The following is a 17,903-nucleotide window of genomic DNA, read 5'->3' on the forward strand; positions in this document are numbered from 1 at the left end:
GTTAGGGCATTTTTCGAATCCAAACTTATGAACAGTCTTCTGATCGAAGCACTGATTCCATGATCTAGATGCTTGCTTGAGGCCATAAATGGCTTTCTTAAGCTTCCAAACCATGTGCTCTTTGCCCTTGACGGCATAACCCTCGGGCTGTTCCATGTAGATGGTCTCCCTCAAGACTACCGTTCAAGAACGCAGTCTTAACGTCCATCTGCCATACATCCCAATCCATATAAGCTGCTATAGGGACAATAAGAATCCGGATCGATTTGAGCATGGCCACTGGGGAGAAGGTCTCGTCGTAATCGACACCTTCCTTTTGGGTATACCCCTTAGCCAGCCACTAGTCTTGCCTTAAAGACTTTAACTCGTCCATCGTGTCCACGTTTACGTTTGTATATCCATTTGCTCCCAATGGCAATACAGCCTTCGGGTAGGACATGGACAAAATCATGTAGGCGTCTTTGTCTATCATAGATTGTAGTTCTCGAATCCATTGCTTTTCACCCATTCGGGCAATGATCGATATCCGCTTGCGCCTCTGCAAAATTCCAGTGGATCACGGTACACTCTTGTCCGAGGAGTGATCCATAGATTCTCCCGAACCAATGTACCTTTCGGGCTCATGAGAGACCTTCCCACTGCGGCGCGGCACTACAATGTTAGGTGTAGAAGTTGAAGGTTCGGGGGTCAGTTATGCTAATGGCAAAGTGCGTGTTAACTGGTTAATGGAACTTGTGGACTCAAGTGAGCTCATCAGCAGCTACCTCACTTTGCTTGGGTTTATGATTCATAACAAAGTCTTCCTCTAAGAATGTCGCGTGAGTACTCACAATGACTTTCTTGTCTCGGAGACTATAGAATTCATAAGCTTTTGAACCTTTGGGGTACCCTATAAACAAACATACCTCTGTCCTTGAGCCCAGCTTAGTTGGATCCTTTTCCAAAACATGAGCTGGACACCCCCATATCTTGAGATGTTCTAGATTAGGGCTTACGCCTTGGTCCACAACTCATATGGAGTAGCAGGAACAGATTTTGAAGGTAAATTGTCTAAAATATGACTCGCGGAAAGCAAGGCATGTCCCCAAAACGAAATAGGCAGTCGTGCATAACTCATCATCGATCGGACCATATTTAACAAGGTCCTATTCCTTCTTTCAGCTACGCCATTCTGCTGAGGTGTGCCTGGCGCAGTCATGTTGGGATTCAATTCCCTCTACCGATAAGTAGTCCAAAAACTCGGCACCGAGGTATTCGCCTCCACGATCAGTATCGCAGGCTCTTGATACGTTTTCCATGATGCGTCTCAACATAAGCCTTAAACTCCTTGAACTTGTCAAAAGCTTCAAACTTAAAGCGCATCAAATAAACATATCCAACTTTCGAGTAATCATCAATAAAAGTGATGAAATAGCGGAAAGCCGCCTCTTGCCTCGGTTGACATTGGTCCACACACATCAGTATGAACGAGTTCTAGTGCTTCCTTGGCCCTATTTCCTTTCACTCTAAAAGGTCTCTTGGTCATCTTGCCTTCCAAACAGGATTCGCACGTGGAAAATGATTCAGTATCTAGCCCTTTAAGAAGGTCTTGATCCACAAGTGTTTGAATCCTCCTTTGGTTGGCATGACCAAGTCTAAGGTGCCATAAGTACGTTTCGTTCATTGAACTTGAAGGTTCTTTTCTTTTCTTTGAAATTTTCGATGCATTATTGAGTTCTAATTTGCGATCATTATATTGTGTAGATACGATTGTGTACAGATTGTTTTCCATGATACCACGACAGATATAAGAACCATCTTTCTTAATAACACAATTGTCATTAAAAGAAATCGAATATCCATCAAAAACCAATTTAGAAACTGAAATTAAATTTCTTCTAAAAGAAGGTATCAACAAAACATTCTTCATAATAAAAAATCTATCACTACTAAAACGCAAATAAACGTCTCCCACTGCAACGGCCGCCACTTTAGTAGCGTCGCCCAGCTGAACTTCGATCTCTCCATCATATAGCCGTCTTGTCACCTGCATTAAGTCAGGATCAAAACAAATATGATCAGTAGCTCCAGTGTCAATAACCCAAGTATGAGAAGAAGTCGAAGCCAAACATGACTCAACAACTAAAGCTTGGTGCATACCTGTAGCCTTGCTCCTTTTAGGGCAATCTTGCTTCCAATGCCCCTTCTCTCCACACTTGAAACACTTTCCGGTTTGCTTCTTTCCCGACCTCCTCCTTTTCTTTCCCTTAGCATCTTTAGGTGCAACCTGGTTTGTCACTTTCTTCTTTCCTGCGCCAGGCCTAGGGCCAGAGGAACGATGTGACGAACTAACCATCGCAGCCTTAGCTTGGTTCATGAGATCTTCCGCCGACTGAAGTTCAGTCAACAACTCAGCCAAGGTGTAATTCCTTTTGTTCATCTCAAAGTTGAGCTTGAACTATTGGAAGCTAGGGGGCAGACTCAAGGATAATAATAAAGACTTGGCTCGATACCAATTGAAGGGGTTGGCAGCGGAAGCGCATTCATAAATCAATTACATAATAATCAGATCTATTTAGCGGATTATTTAGACAAATTCTATTCGCGTAATCATCTCACGTATCATGCTCATAACTCAAATAATCACATGCTTTAAATTAAATGAAATCTAAAACATGTTGTTCTAGGGTTTAGCCATTATACCTTGATGATTCTCCAAAGAATCGAAGATAGCTAGCGCCTTCTCCTCGTGAAGATCTTTAGTACAAAACCACGGATCTTCTGACTGGTTCCCGGACTGTGAACTGATATCAGGGTGGGCTGATCTCACCAGCGCACTAGGACTTAAATAGAGAAGACAGAAATCCTTTCCCACGGAGGAGAAAAATTCGACCTCTACTAGGAATAGAGAGGGCCGAAAATTTTGAGAGAAAAACAAGTGTATTTTCTGTCTCCTTTATTCTCCTATTTATAATAAGTCACATATTGGGCCCAGACAGGGATCTATGGAAGGCTTTGGATATGGGCTCCTCCAATTAGCTTTTTACTAATTAAATTAAACCCAATTTAATATAAGCTTAAAATTGGAATATTACGAGCAGCCACTACAGAAGTAATACTGCACTCCCCATCCAAATCCGAAATTACAAGTACTTCGGGTTTCCAATACTTTATATTTATTTCCCGCACTTAAGATAGAAACATCCATTAATTAATTATTGTCTGCTATGAACTTAATTAATTAATATCTTGTTTATTCCAAGAGAGGACTCAGCAAGAAAATCTTATTTATTATTCATAGAGTAATTAAACTCCAACTAGCTAGGTTCCGAATAATAAAACCTTATTTCAAGCTTCTCTTGAGGATGTTATCAAACGAGACTCACCTCGCGCACGATTCAACATAATAGCAATCCTAGCACCGCTAGATACTAATCACCACTACCCAATATACCAGGCTTATTGGGTTACGAAAAACCCGCACCATTTGGTAAGTCAAAGTAGTGCATAATCAATACCGTATGCTCAATGCTAACGTACATTGATTTAGAAATAATTTACGAGACCTCGTCTTTCGGTAGATAGCATAAAGACTGTCTCATTGTTAGATCCATTCAGTGCTTTACCACACCAACGTCATCTTATTTCAGTAAGGCTTAGAAATAATCGGACCGACATTGCAACCTTTCACGATAGGTAGTCTAAGCCTATCTAGGTTGTGAAATTCTTCTTTTTCTTTGTTTAGAACTGACCGTGTTACCTTAAAGTGGACGACGCCCACAACCGGTCTACTAAAACAAAGACTTAGACTTTGTTAAATTACTTATACATTTAAATATGCAATTAACATCCATTAAATGTAAAATATAACAACATTATGACAAAAATAATCTGTTTATTCATTTGGAAAATAAAATAAGAGTTTTAACAGTATTCAATCACTCGAAAGGTGATTTCTAGTATACAAACTCTAACAAACCAAACATGGGTTAACACTATCCACCCATTCATGAAAGCCCATTAACCATGTACCCATGTTTAATATTTTTGCGGCTACCAGACGAGCCCTAAGTCGGTAATTAAGTAGTTCTTCAGCGACTTAAGTGGCCTAGTTAGGATATGTATAAGTGCGTAACCTAATGTGATGATATTAAAACAAAAGTGTGCGCGCAACCCGCGAGATGAGAGCATATTTTTCAACACAATTAAAGAAATTATGCCATATTTGATCTTTTTAATTGATTAATAGAAATATATACTAAATGCTTAACGAGTTTTAATAAGCGCAGTTCGTTTGCTCTCTAATGCACTGGTGGATCTGGGGGGCAGGAGGGGGCGGTCGCCCCCCTGTATGACTAATTTCCTGTTATCTGAACGTAAAATTACCATGTCTGCCCCTTCCGTTTGTCCTGACGTCGCCTCGAAAATAAAAAAAAATTGTCATTTTCGCCCTAAATCAATCTACTAATATATATTTCGCCCCCTCTATTTATATATCCTGGATCCGTCACCGCTATAATGTTACGTCAACACAAAACACATTACGAAATAGCATTTCCCCTATGTATTGATGACTCAAGTTGCATAGGCGGTCATAACCTAGACTCTAGGCTATAAACTAATGTGGAAAGCTACTTCAAATAAGTAAAAAAAATTAAATACAAAAAAAAAGATAATGATACAAACAAGAGTTTATTCGTTTGCCGATATTTTATTGCTTCATATATAAGACAAAAATTACAAAATTATTCCGGTGACTTACAACCTTAGTGCTTGTTTGATAGTCTAAATAAGACCAAGATATATGAGTTACTCTTTCCGTCCCGAGGAAAATGACCCTTTCTTGGGCGGAACGGAATTTTATGCAACTTTATTGTGTGTGTCAAGTAGAGAGAGTAAAGTAAGAGAGAGTGAATAAAGTAGAGATAAATGTGTTTCTATTTTTGATAATGAGTCATCTTGGTTGGGATAAACCAAAAATAAAACTGAGTCATCTTCAATGGGACGGAGGGAGTATTATTTAGTCGTTTGACGGAAAAATAACTCCATCTTGGCCCGCTAATGGCTATGTGGATTTTTCAAATTAATCGACATTCATATGGAGTAATATTCTAAATAAATTTGAAAATTTCACTTAGCCATTAGATCAATGTAACTTTATTACTCCATCGGTTCCACAATATGGGTCACTTTTATTATGAGCACGAGTTTTAGAAATATAAAAAATAGTGACTTCGAAAAGTTAGTGGAAAATAAGACCCACTTTTTTATATTGGTTTTACAATAAAATGTGAATGAAGTGTGTTAATAGAATGTAGGACCTGCTTAACATTTATGGTAAAAATGAAGTGTGATTCTTATTGTGGGACGGACCAAAATTGCAAAATGTGACTCTTATTGTGGGACATGGAGAGTATTTAATCTTAATTACGCCCTCCGTCCCGCTTTAGAAGTCCCAGTTGATCAATTTCGGATGTCCCACTTTAGGAGTCCCGGTTGGTATAAACTAATAAAAAAGGCCTACAAAGTAAGTAAAAATGTGTTAAAAGTGGGTCCCAACATTCACTACAATATTTATTTATTACACATTCAATTAAAAGTGAATCCCAACTTCCACAACAATATTTATTTATTACACACTCAAACACTTTCTTAAAACATGTGCCCGACTCAACCGGAACTCCTAAAGCAGGACGGAGGGAGTATTATTCAATACACCTCTATAGATAATTGTATTGATTTTGGATACACTCAATCACATCACATAGAGGAATAGGGTGGATTTGGAGGCCGACTATTAGCTGCAGAAAACCTGGTACCCACTTGCAGAAGTTCTTTGCTGGTATCATCCTTGTGAAGTATCACCTCAATGAAACACAAGCAATTTTTATAAGCTCCCATGGCCCCATCAATGGCTTCAATCACTTCTTCCTCGCATCCAACCTAATTAATGTAATATGGGAGTATGACATAGAGACATCGATTAATCCAATTTATTCACAACACCTAATTAAACTCGTAAACTAACTCACCTTAGTGGTCCAGCATTTTCCTTGGTCGTTGCAGATTGCATCAACCAAACCAGTATAATTCCAATTCTTGATCACATTATAAGGCCCTTCATGAATCACTTCTTCGGTAGTGTAGCCGCCATTGTTTATCAAGAAGATTATGTTATTTTGACCACACGTAAGCATCGTTGACACCTCCTGCACTGTCATCTGCAAATATAAATCGAAGTGGAGTCTTCTGCAATGGATGAGATACAGTTGTATTCTCAAAATTTTAAACAGTGTAATTATTTCTATAATTATTAGAAGTATTTAATTGTATTAATATGTTTCTCTAATTTATTTATAAAATAATACATTGTAAAATTACTATTTAACTCTCATGGGCCCTCCTTCTACAACAAATTGGTTTTAGGACGTACTTATGGATTTTTAATATGGTATCGGAGCAAGTCGCTGACTATGGGTCAAATTTAATTGACCCAACAGTATATATGTGTTGAAACTGAAAAAGTTGATTGACCCAGCAATATATCTGGATTTAAAATTTGGGTCAGTAATACAACCAATTGAAAAAAAATTTTAGAAAATTCAGTCACTGGTCCAACCGATAGAAAAAATATAACCCCTCCACCATCAAAGATTTGAGGTATGGTGTTGACAATTAAAACTACAAATATAACTATCTAATATTAGTGTAAAAAGAAAATCGAAATCACTATAAGTTTCATGAACTCCTCCTTATCATCAATTAATTTTAGGACGAAAGCCATCGGTATCTAAGAAAAATCTAATAATAGTTCAAGAAGTATGGATTCAAATGTTACTAGTATATATGCCAGCTTCTCACATAAAGTTGAAGATGGACTATGAGAGAAAATAAAGTAAGAGTGATAATAAGAGAGTATATTGTTTTTTCCAAAAACAATGTATAGGAGTACTAGTACATACGATTCAGCTAAAATGGAACAAATAAATAAAGCACTTAGTAGTAGTAGTAGTAATTATTTGTGGTATGACTCACATCCCAATAAAAAAGTATGAATACACTGGTGTATATACCTGAAAACTACCATCGCCGATGCAAGCAACCACACGCTTCTCTGGTGCAGCTTGAGCATAGCCCAGTGTCGCACCAACGGACCAACCAATCGACCCATATTCAATCTGAACCTCGTACCTTCAAACCAGGATTTCCATTCAAACCACACACATCATGAAATAAAACAAATTGAATCCAAAACTCATTTCCTACTCACCCACATCCAGATGGCAATTTCAGTTTCTGACAATTAAACCAAGAATCCCCTGTTTCAGCAACCACAACCATCTCTCCACACAACATCTTCTGAATATGCTGAAACAGAACATTCACCCTCAACGCCTCATTTTCCTCGCTATTCCGAGGACATCCATCTTCAACATACATCCTACTATAATTCTCATAGCTAGTTGCATTATGCCTAACCATTCCGGTAAGAGAAGACAAGAAGTCCTTCATTCCAACACATTCAAATGTCGGGCCATCATTTCCTATGACCACGCGGTCGGGCTCCACTAGTATTGTCTTGGCCTTCTTGAGAAGCAGAGAGTAGCATAGTGTATTTATGTCGTCAAAGATAGGTCCAGCAAAGAGGTACGCATCGGCAGATTCAACAGTCTCTGCACAAAACGGTGTGCTCGCTACGCCCCAGTAGGTGCCCATGAAATGAGGGTGGTGCTCGGGGATTAGGCCTTTGGCAGACGGCATTACGGCAACAGGGTAGCCGCAAGCGTCTGCCAGTTTTAGGAAGGCGTTGCTTGCATTTGCGGCTCGCATTTTGGGACCTCCCACCATCACTGGTTTCGATGCCTTGTTCAAGAATGACACTGCGGCTTTGACTGCTGCCTCTAGACTCGTTTGATTGCTCTCTCTTTTTGTTTTATATTTATCGAAACAACGCAGTGGATTAGAAAGTACTTCCTCCGTCCCATAGAAATAAGTGTATTTCATTTTTCATACGTCCCATATAAATAGTCTATATCTATTTATGACAATTTTTTTCTCCTCTTTTATTTATTATTTATGGACCCCTACACAATTCAACCTTTTATCCTCCTCTTTTACTTTACTGATTACACATTAAAACTTGTGTCAATCACGGCCTATTTCTAAGAACGGAGGGAGTATACTCCTTCGTCCCAATGGAGATTATCCATTTTCATTTTTCATCACGTCCCAACTAAAATGACCTTACTATTTTAGTAAATAATTAAATATTTAATTATACTACTCCTTTTAATCACCCAGCAACCTCTTCTCTCTTTAATTTAATCTTCTTTCTACTTTATAATAATTAACATTTTTTTCTATGTATTTTATTTATTTTTTTACTACTTTAAAACAACAAACAATCCTTTCTTTCTTAGTCTTAAACCTATTAAAATAAGTGTGCAGAAAAATTTGTGTTGTCACGAGAATGATACACTAAATTCAAATTTATTTTAATATAAATGTCTATGATTTTATTTCAGCCATTTATAATAAATTCAAATTTAAAAGAATATTCTTTATATAATGCATTTTTTACTTACAAAATTTGAAAAACTTTTGAGTTTAAGTGTAGTGTAAAACTATAGATAGATATATATTTTTTATAAATAAAAAATGAGATTGATTTTTGAGTACTAACTACTTATCTATCTCATTTTAGGTTTTAGTATACATTTGAAATAGGAAAAGATATATGATTTTCCTAAATTAAGCGTCGTTAAGACAATTATGAATAATGTCAAAATCGTGCGCCGTGAGACATTTATGAATAATGTCTAAATCGTAATATTAGTTGTTGGTTTTGGAAGTTCGGAAGCTAATAAGAATTTAACTAATATTTCTTATTTTTTCAAAAAATAATTTAACGAAATTAGTACACATCTACAGTAGAGTGTCAAACTTTTAGATTTCACTAGAATTTAACCAAACTTATATTCTCTCCCTTCTTAAAAAGTATAAACATTTAATTCGATATTAGTTTTAATGTGTAATTAGTAAAGTAAAAAAAATAAAAGGATAAAGAGTGGTGTAAGTAGTGTTAGTGAAAATTAAGTGGACTCCACGTCATTAATATAAGTGGTAAATAAAATATGTATAGGTATTATGTTGTTTAACTATTCCAAATTTAAAAGCTTATAATACTTTTTCGGGATAGACTAATTAAAAAACAGTTCATACTCTTTAGAGATGATTGAAATATTTTTTACTAAAAATTTATTTTTATTTTTAAAAACGAGTATTATGCATTTTTACAAATGGAGTATAATTATTAGTATAGTATTAATTATAAATTTACTTTTGACCTTCGTTTAGTCTCATGTGGATTACAAAATAGGAATCATAAAAATATGGGAAATAAAACAATTACTCCTCCATCATTTAAAAATAGAAACTCTTTTCTTTTTAATCGGTTCTTTAAAAATATAAATTTTTTTAAGGAAATTTCTCTCTTTTTTCCACTAACACGTTTTTTTTTCTATCTCTCTCTTACTTTCTCAATTTTGCATTAAAATTCATATCATTTCAAAAATTCTTATTTCTAGGACACGTAATGAGCCTTCTATCCACAAAAAATAGTCTCATTTCTTTAAATGGAAAGTTTCTTTCTTAACTTTTATCATACTTTTCCGACTTTCCTCTATTTTTCTTACTTTACTCAATTTTTCTCTTTATCTCTCTTAGTCTGTCAATTTCTCATTAAAACTTGTGTTGTCCACAAATAAGATTATCTTTTATGAACAGATGGAGTATCAATAACCAGTGATAATACTGCAGTGAATAGAGTTACTTCATCCTTTTCACGTTACTTGATAAATAGTTTTGGATAAGAGATTAAAAAAAGAAAAAATAAATTATTAAAATAAATGAATAAATTAGAAAAATATTGAAATGAGAAAAAAATTAAAGCAAGAAGAATATACATGCCCAGAATAATATATTGACTCAAGTAATTTGGGTACATCTCTAATATTTTAACCACTGTGTCAAAAAATTATCAATCGTATGAAACTTAGTACTGCCTCCACGTTCTTAAGAGTCTCATTTTCTATTTTCTGTCCACGGGCCAATAAACATTTCATTTCACTTAAAATTATTTTTATTTTTAGTTCGTGAATTTAACATATATTTTATTATAAAATGGGAGGAGATCCAATGAAAAAATACTACCTTTGTCTCTTAAAAATAGAAATTATTTCTATTTTAGATTGTCTCTTAACTTTCTAAACTTTCTATTCTAGGACGTGACCCTACTATCCACGAACATTACTTTCATTATTTTTTACCCATACCTCTTATTTACTCATTTTCCTTTTCATCTTTTTTATTTTATTAACTGTTTTCTCCTACTTTATTAATTAAGCATTAAAATCTTTGTTATTTCAATTGTTTATTTTTCAAGGACATTTATTGCATTTTTCGTGGAGTATTTATCAAGGACATTTATTGTGGTGCGTATTTGAAACAAAAGGATCAGGTATCCTTACTTTGGGAAGGTAGACAATGGCAGAGGATGAGGTGTATACGACGGGAGTGGAATGCCCGGCAAGTTGCAGCTGACGCTTATATACACCGGCTTACTCTCCTTGAGCGCGCTTGATATCGCCGTGTCTATCAGCTCACGCGCATTCTCCAAATTATTCACCACAGCCTACAATCATTCAACACAAATTCAGTAATTATATTGACAAAATTGCAATTATACAGTCAAATTAATCGAAAAATATATGAACCTGATAGCAGGTGACTGTTTGGAAGCAACGCAGCTCCTGGCTAAAATCCGGCAACCCGATTGTGTGATGCAGGATCCGGTTCGATCCGTAATCGTTCGAGCTCGGACCTCCCACGATGCATATCACCGGGAGACTCCCGCTGTACGCGCCCGCGATCGCGTTCAGGATACTCAGCCCTCCGACGGTGAACGTGACCGCGCACGCAGCGACGCCGCGGGCCCGGGCGTATCCGTCGGCGGCGTAGCCCGCATTGAGCTCGTTGCAGCAGCCGATCAAGTTGAGCCCCGGCTCGGCTACGAGGTAATCGAGCAGCGCCATATTGTAATCGCCGGGTACCGAAAACACGTCACTCACGCCGATCTGCACGAGCCGCCGCGCTAGGTGCTGGCCGAGGGTCGCCTCGGCTGGAACGACGCCGTTGCATGCTGCGGACTTGATTGAATTTGACGGAACCGTTTTTGTTTCCATATGTATGGTAGATTTGATCGATCTACTGAAAAATGGCAAAATGAACAAGGAATTTAATTCTGAGTTTGATTTCTTATTTGAGAGGGAAAATTGGCTGGGGTTATATAGTACTACTAGGTGTGGCGAGCGGTCTTAATCACATTAATTTCACAGCATTTTAGATTAGACATTAGTTAATACTTTTCTCCGTCCCAAGATAAGTGATCTACTTCTTTTGGGCATGAGATTTAAGGAATGGTATTTAAATAAGTTAAAGTGGAGAGAGTAAAATATGAGAGAGGGAAAAGTAGAGGAGAGAATAGAGAATAAAGTAGGTGGAGAATAAAGCAAGAGAGATGACTTTTTGCTAAAAATGGAAATAGGTCACTTATGGGACACCCCAAAAAGGAATACAAGTCACTTATCTTGGGACGGAGGGAGTAGTACTATAGCATCATTTTTCATTTTTGAACAGCCATCAAGGTCCACTGGGTGTGGCCAGAGGCACCCGAATAGCCTCGACATCTAGATCTGATTCTATTTTCCTGTACCTGACCCGATACGGGTATCCAAACATGACTCATCAAGTATACGTATACATAAATGATGACGAAATATTGCCATAGCTTACAATGTACTCCCTTCGTCCCATAGATATAGACCATATTTCATTTTTCGTCCGTCTCATAGAAATAGTTCATATCCATAACATTTTTCTCCTTCTCTTTTATTTTATCATTAATGGACTTCACCATTCAATGGTCTATTTCCATGAGACGGATGAAGTATCAAATATTTGTTTGGTGAAACATTAATTATCTTAAAATATAAGTACGAAAATGTATTCATCAGACGATAGAGGATTACAACTTTTAGAAATTTTCATTTCATTAATTATACTTCCTCTTTCACATAAGAGTGTGCACTTTTAATTGGGTGCAGATTTTAATGGTCAATTGTTAATGTAAAAAGGACAATAGAAAGAAAAAGTAATTAAAGTATTGTTAGTGTTCAATGGATCACAACTATGAGAGAAGAGAGTTACCAAAATTAGAAAGTGGATATTCTTGTATGACAGGACTAAAAAAGAAAGAATATACTTAGTACTTTATGGGATGAACAGAGTATATCTATATCTATACTAATCTAAAGTAGCAGTGAATGAAAGGACTGTGATACCCTTTTTAGCTGGAAACATCATAAAATTTTGGCATATCTTGGCTAAAATTTTGTGATCTTATTGTTAAATCCACTTGCTTAGAAATAAAGCTTATATCGGTTTTGTTTATAGGCATTGGGAGTCACACTTTGTCATTTTGGTCCCTTTCATAATAAGAGTCACACTTCATTTTTACCATAAATGGTAAGTAAATCTCACATTCCACTAACTCACTTCAATCACATTTTATTATAAAATCAATATAAAAAATGGATCTCATATTCCACAAACTTTCCTAATTCATTTTTCTTTACATTTTTTAAAACTCGTGTCTATAATAAAAATGACTCCTATTGTTGGATAGAATGAGTACTATTCAATTACAATATATATCTATTCTATTCTATTCTTCTAACGCTGAGATTCATCTTTTTAGCTCTTACCCATGCCAATGCAATCAAACCCTGAACAAAGATTAATAATACTATGTTGGTATTCATTTATAAACCTGTAATGTAGGAGTAAATATTTGAAAATTATGAATGAAGCACCACCTGTGAAATCGAGAGAGAGAATAAAATTATAATTTTAGAACATGAAAAATATGAGAGAGAATAAAATCATAATATTAGAACATGGAAAATATGAAAGAGCGAGAGAGATAGAGAGATAGAGAGAGAAAGGGACAGCCTATTAAATACAAAAGCCATGTTTTAAAATACAATAGTATGCCTTTTAAATGCAGAAATTGTATGTGCATATGTGACAATATGAAAACACAACAAACAAGAAGACTCACATGTTTTAAAAATAGAGAGAATAAAGACAGTACCTCTTAAATGCAGAAATTGTGTGCGCGCATGTGATAAACAAGAAGACTTTCATGTTTCCATGCTGCTATTGAGTATGTTTTCTTCCACATCATTCTTTTTTTGTTTTTACAAACCTGAATTTTAAATTTTCATACTCTTATTAACATCAGACAGATTATATCTTTTCTAAAACTCTTAAATCCAATTAAAAATGAAATATTTTTGTTTTGGGTTATTCAATTAAAAACGAAACGTTTCCTAGAATGGAAACATCATCATCTCTACTTTTTCATTTCTCTTACTTTATTCTCTCATTAACGCACAAAACAACACTTCATAAATCCAGTACTGAAAAGCAAATACTATTTCATTTCAAATGGCACGAGATAAATGACAAATCTTTCCTATTATGCTCTTTTTTTGGGAACCTGCATTGTTTTTTAGGAGTGGAGGCTCACCATCCATCTCGATATAAATATCCTCCTCTATGAATCTGTAAAACACTTAGCAACATTTACTGAACAACATTAATCATCTGATAGTTATCAACTCGGTTCTTAGATAGTTCTGTTCTTTCTATTCTTCTTCTCTCCATTCACAATTCAGATCCATAATTTTTTCTCAGTAGTTCCACCCCTTTTTTTTTGCTGCCATTAAAGTCTTTTTATAACAATTTATTTATTTATACTCTATTTCAATCAGCAACTTTTTATTTATGTACTTCTGTTTTATGTTATATAAATATTTATTTTTGTCCATTTCACTGTAATAATGTTTGTTCCATGCATGCCTTCATTAGATTTTATCGTATTTGTTTTAGTTCAGTAAGAAATGCATAGTTTTTCAGTTTAAGGATAAATGAATGCAATCTTTAAGTCCATGCTCTGTTCTTTATTCCTGTTTTAAGCTCTTCATCATCTGCGAAAAAAATGAGATTAATTTATAGTTTACTTGATTGATTATATTTGTTTCTTTAAATACAATCATGACTGAAGAATATCTTTTTCTTATTTAGAACTTTTTCACCTTCTTTTTGTTCCCAATCTATGTCCTTATGAGGAGCTTATTCCCTGCCCAAAAAGGAGTTAATCTTATGGTTTCTGTTCATTTCATTGTAAAAATATCTCTTCCTTGCATGCCTTCATTATTTTTTCTGTTGTTTTTTAATCAGCAAACAATGAATTATTGCTGGTTGGGAAAAACGAACCTTTGTTTTTTTGCTTTATCATGCAATCTTTAAGTCCATGGTCTGTTTTTTATTTGTTTTTTGAACTCTTGATCACCTGCAAAAAAAAGAAATTTGTTTAAATGTTAATTGATTGATTAAGACAAAATCTTTAAATTCTTTGATTATTGATAGATTATGTTTTTCTTATCATATTATCTTTTCTTAATTAATGGGTTTACTCCTATTTTTAATCACATCTGCTTGACCTTATAACTTATGTTCCCCTGAAATATCCCTATGAACAGTTTATTCTTTGCCAAAAAAAAAGGAGTTAATCTATATATGTTGATTGATTTAGACTAAAGGTCATCTGTGGTCCTAAACATAAGACGATTTTACTATTTTCTTGTTCGATGCTCTTCTTGTTTGATAAAAAGTAAACAATGAATCAACAAAAACAACCCTCTCCCCTGCATAAGGACTAAAATCAGCTCTGCCATGAACGGAGTTAGAGGCCAGAGAAAGAGTGTCGGATATGAGGGAGGAGGAAGAAGAAATGAACTAGTTGATATATGGCCCAAGTGGCTAACAGACAACATTCCAGCACAAAATTTTGAAGGACATCGTGCCCAAGTCTTCTGATTCTTACATCAAAATAGACAAGGTAAACTAATTTGAATCGAATGTGTCAGACACGAATATTGAAGTTATTGATGTTTCAGATAGGTGCGGGAACGTACAGCAACGTGTACAAGGCGAGGGACAGGGCGACAGGGGAGACGGTGGCCTTGAAGAAGGTCCGGTTCGACACCTCAGAAGCTGAGAGCATCAAGTTCATGGCGCGAGAGATCAGGTTCTTGGAGAGGCTGGATCACCCCAACATCATAAAGCTCAAGGGATTAGCCACTTCAAGAATGCAGTTCAGTGTTTACTTGGTTTTCGAATACATGCACTCCGATCTCTCGAGAATCCTGTCTAGGCCGGACGAGAGGCTAACGGAATCACAGGTTGATCTTCTTGTCTGATCATGAAATGAATGTGTTTTTCCCTTTTTAAGCAATGGTACAGAGCTCCAGAGCTGCTTCTCGGCTCCATGGATTACGGAGTTGGCATTGATCTCTGGAGCGTTGGTTGCCTCATGGCGGAGATGTTTGCCGGTAGACCAATTCTGCCTGGTAGAACTGAGGTAATAGTTCATTCACATTTTTGGGAGAAAATTAAAAAAATGTTGACAGCATGAAAATAAAGTCTTTTATTTTATTATCTATGCATGTTTTTTAAGGCTGAGCAAGTCCACATAATCTTCAAGCTCTGTGGCACTCCACCAGATGAATATTTCAAAGGACTGAAGCTCAACACATCTCTAATCAACCAAACCTGTATAGTTTCAGTTCTTGATCACATTATACGGCCATTTGTGAATCACTGCTTCGATGGTGTAGCCGCCGTTGTTTATCAAGAAGATTATGCTATTCTGCTCGCACTCAAGCATCGTTGACACTTCCTGCGCCGACATCTATACATATAGCATCTCAAGTTATTCCAGTCTTCAAACCTCATTAGACCGACACTAATAAATAATACTAGTAGTTATTTAAATTATAAAATTTGGTTAAATACAAATAAAATCTAATAAAAGAAATTTTAAAACGTAATTCTAAGTATAAACAAAAAAATAGACAATTCACTAAAATTGAAATGGTAATTTAAATATTTAATTTTTAAACTTTATGAGACTTGCCAAAATTTGATCAAACGTTGTGATTCGAGTATACTTGAAAACTACCATCCCCGATGCATGCAACCACACGCTTCTCTGGTGCACCTGCATAGCCCAAAGTCGCACCAACGGACCAACCAATCGAGCTATACTCCATCTCGACCTCATACCTTCAAACCAAGATTTCCATTCAAACCACACACTTCATTCAAACAAAAAAATCCAATCAATAAAATTCATGTCCTACTCACCCACATCCAGGTGGCAATTTTAGTTTCTGACAGTTAAACCTGTTGGAAATAGTGTAGCCTTTACACGGGCAACTCTTGCTATTACAAAAGAACCAAAAACTAGAAGGTAAATAAAACAAAAGAAATACAATAAGAGAACAAGATGCAAACTATTGTCTTCTTCAAGTCGAGTCGAGGTAACCCTCTCTCCGCAAGACGAGATACGCCCCGGCTAGTGCTCACGGATTGGCGCAACGTCCCCAAAGATGAAACGACTTTCCTCCTACCGAGTTGAAGCACCTCAAACTCGTAGGCTCCGGCGAACTTGAATTGGAGGCGAGAACCGAGCAATGTAGTGCTCCTAAGATGCGAACTAGAATGCTTGAGCTTAGAGAGAAGAGAGAATGATTGTTGGTGTGTTCTCATCTCCCAAAACTCCATCTATTTATAGGAAAGGGGAGCCTACATGAAAGGTCTTGGTATTAAGGCACTCCATAAACATTTTGGAGGTTACAACATATGAAAGGCCAAAGGCCTAGTCTTTAGGAATTTCCCACATGTTACATGTTTTCCTACAAAACCAAGAATCCCCTGTATCAGCAACCACAACCATCTCTCGACACAACATCTTCTGAATATGCTGAAACAGCACATTCGCCCTCAACGCCTCATTCGTCTCGCTTTCCATCCCCAACAATACATCCTACGGTGATTCTCAAAGCCAGTTTCGTTACGCCTCACCATTCCCGCAAGAGCAGACAAGAAGTCCTTCATCAGGACACAGCCATATGTGGAGCCATCATCACCTATGACAACGCGGTCGGGCTCCACTAGTACTGTCTTGGCCTCCTTGAGATGCAGAGAGTGGGATAATGTGTTTGTGTCGTCGAAGATGGGACCTACAAACAGGTATGCATCGGCAGATTCGACAGTCTCGGCGCAGAACGGTGTGCTCGCTGCGCCCCAGTAGGTGCCTATGAAATGAGGGTGGTGCTCTGGGATTAGGCCTTTGGCGGAGGGCATCACGGCGACGGGATAGCCACAAGCATCTGCTAGTTTTAGGAAGACGTTGCTTGCGTTTGCGGCTCTCATTTTCGGACCTCCCACCATTACTAGTTTCGCTGCCTGTTCGAGAATGAGACTGCGGCGAAGACTGCTGCTTCTAGACTCGTTTTGTTGCTCTCTCTTTTGTTGTAATGTTATCGTATCAAAACAGGGATGAATTTGACGGAACCGTTTTGTTTCCATTTCCATATGTTTGGACGTTTGGTACTTGAACATGGTAGTGGACAATGTTCTCTTGTAATGCTCACATACCACTGTGTATGTATAAGTTACTTAGTACTCCCGCCGTCCGGGATAATTCGGGTCATTTTGACCGGGCACGGATTTTAAGAATTGTAATGGAAAGTGGGTTGAAAAAATTAGTGGAATGTGAGTCTTACCTTTATATATTAGTTTTATAATAAAATGTGAATAGGAATAAGTTAGTGGAATATGGGGTCCACTACCAAAAATGGTAAAAGTGAAGTGGGACAAATTATGTGAGACGGACCGAAATGAAAAACTGAGACGAATTATCTGGAACGGGGGGAGTATAACTAATGCATTTA

The 17,903-nt window shown here is 36.6% G+C and overlaps 1 protein-coding gene and 1 pseudogene across 4 annotated transcripts; both read right to left on the bottom strand.

The window, feature by feature from the left end:
* Positions 1-5,572: 5,572 nt before the first annotated feature.
* Positions 5,573-11,280, bottom strand: LOC125224301 (pyruvate decarboxylase 1-like). Of its 4 annotated transcripts, none has more exons than XM_048127684.1 (6): positions 10,755-11,280; positions 10,509-10,672; positions 7,250-7,903; positions 7,053-7,170; positions 6,012-6,188; positions 5,573-5,922 (listed from the first exon to the last, which is right to left on the bottom strand). In XM_048127684.1, the coding sequence occupies exons 1-6, from the start codon at positions 11,220-11,222 to the stop codon at positions 5,740-5,742; spliced, it is 1,764 nt and encodes a 587-aa protein (XP_047983641.1). In that variant the 5' UTR covers positions 11,223-11,280; the 3' UTR covers positions 5,573-5,739. The 4 variants fall into 4 exon arrangements, with proteins under 4 accessions (XP_047983641.1, XP_047983640.1, XP_047983643.1 ...); XM_048127683.1 differs by having other exon boundaries at positions 6,012-6,200; XM_048127686.1 differs by lacking the exon at positions 5,573-5,922 and having other exon boundaries at positions 6,018-6,193.
* Positions 11,281-15,639: 4,359 nt separating this feature from the next.
* LOC125221378 lies at positions 15,640-17,571 on the bottom strand (annotated as a pseudogene).
* Positions 17,572-17,903: the final 332 nt, after the last annotated feature.

This window comes from Salvia hispanica, chromosome 4 (assembly GCF_023119035.1).
Source record: "Salvia hispanica cultivar TCC Black 2014 chromosome 4, UniMelb_Shisp_WGS_1.0, whole genome shotgun sequence".
Classification (NCBI taxonomy): Eukaryota; Viridiplantae; Streptophyta; class Magnoliopsida; order Lamiales; family Lamiaceae; genus Salvia; species Salvia hispanica.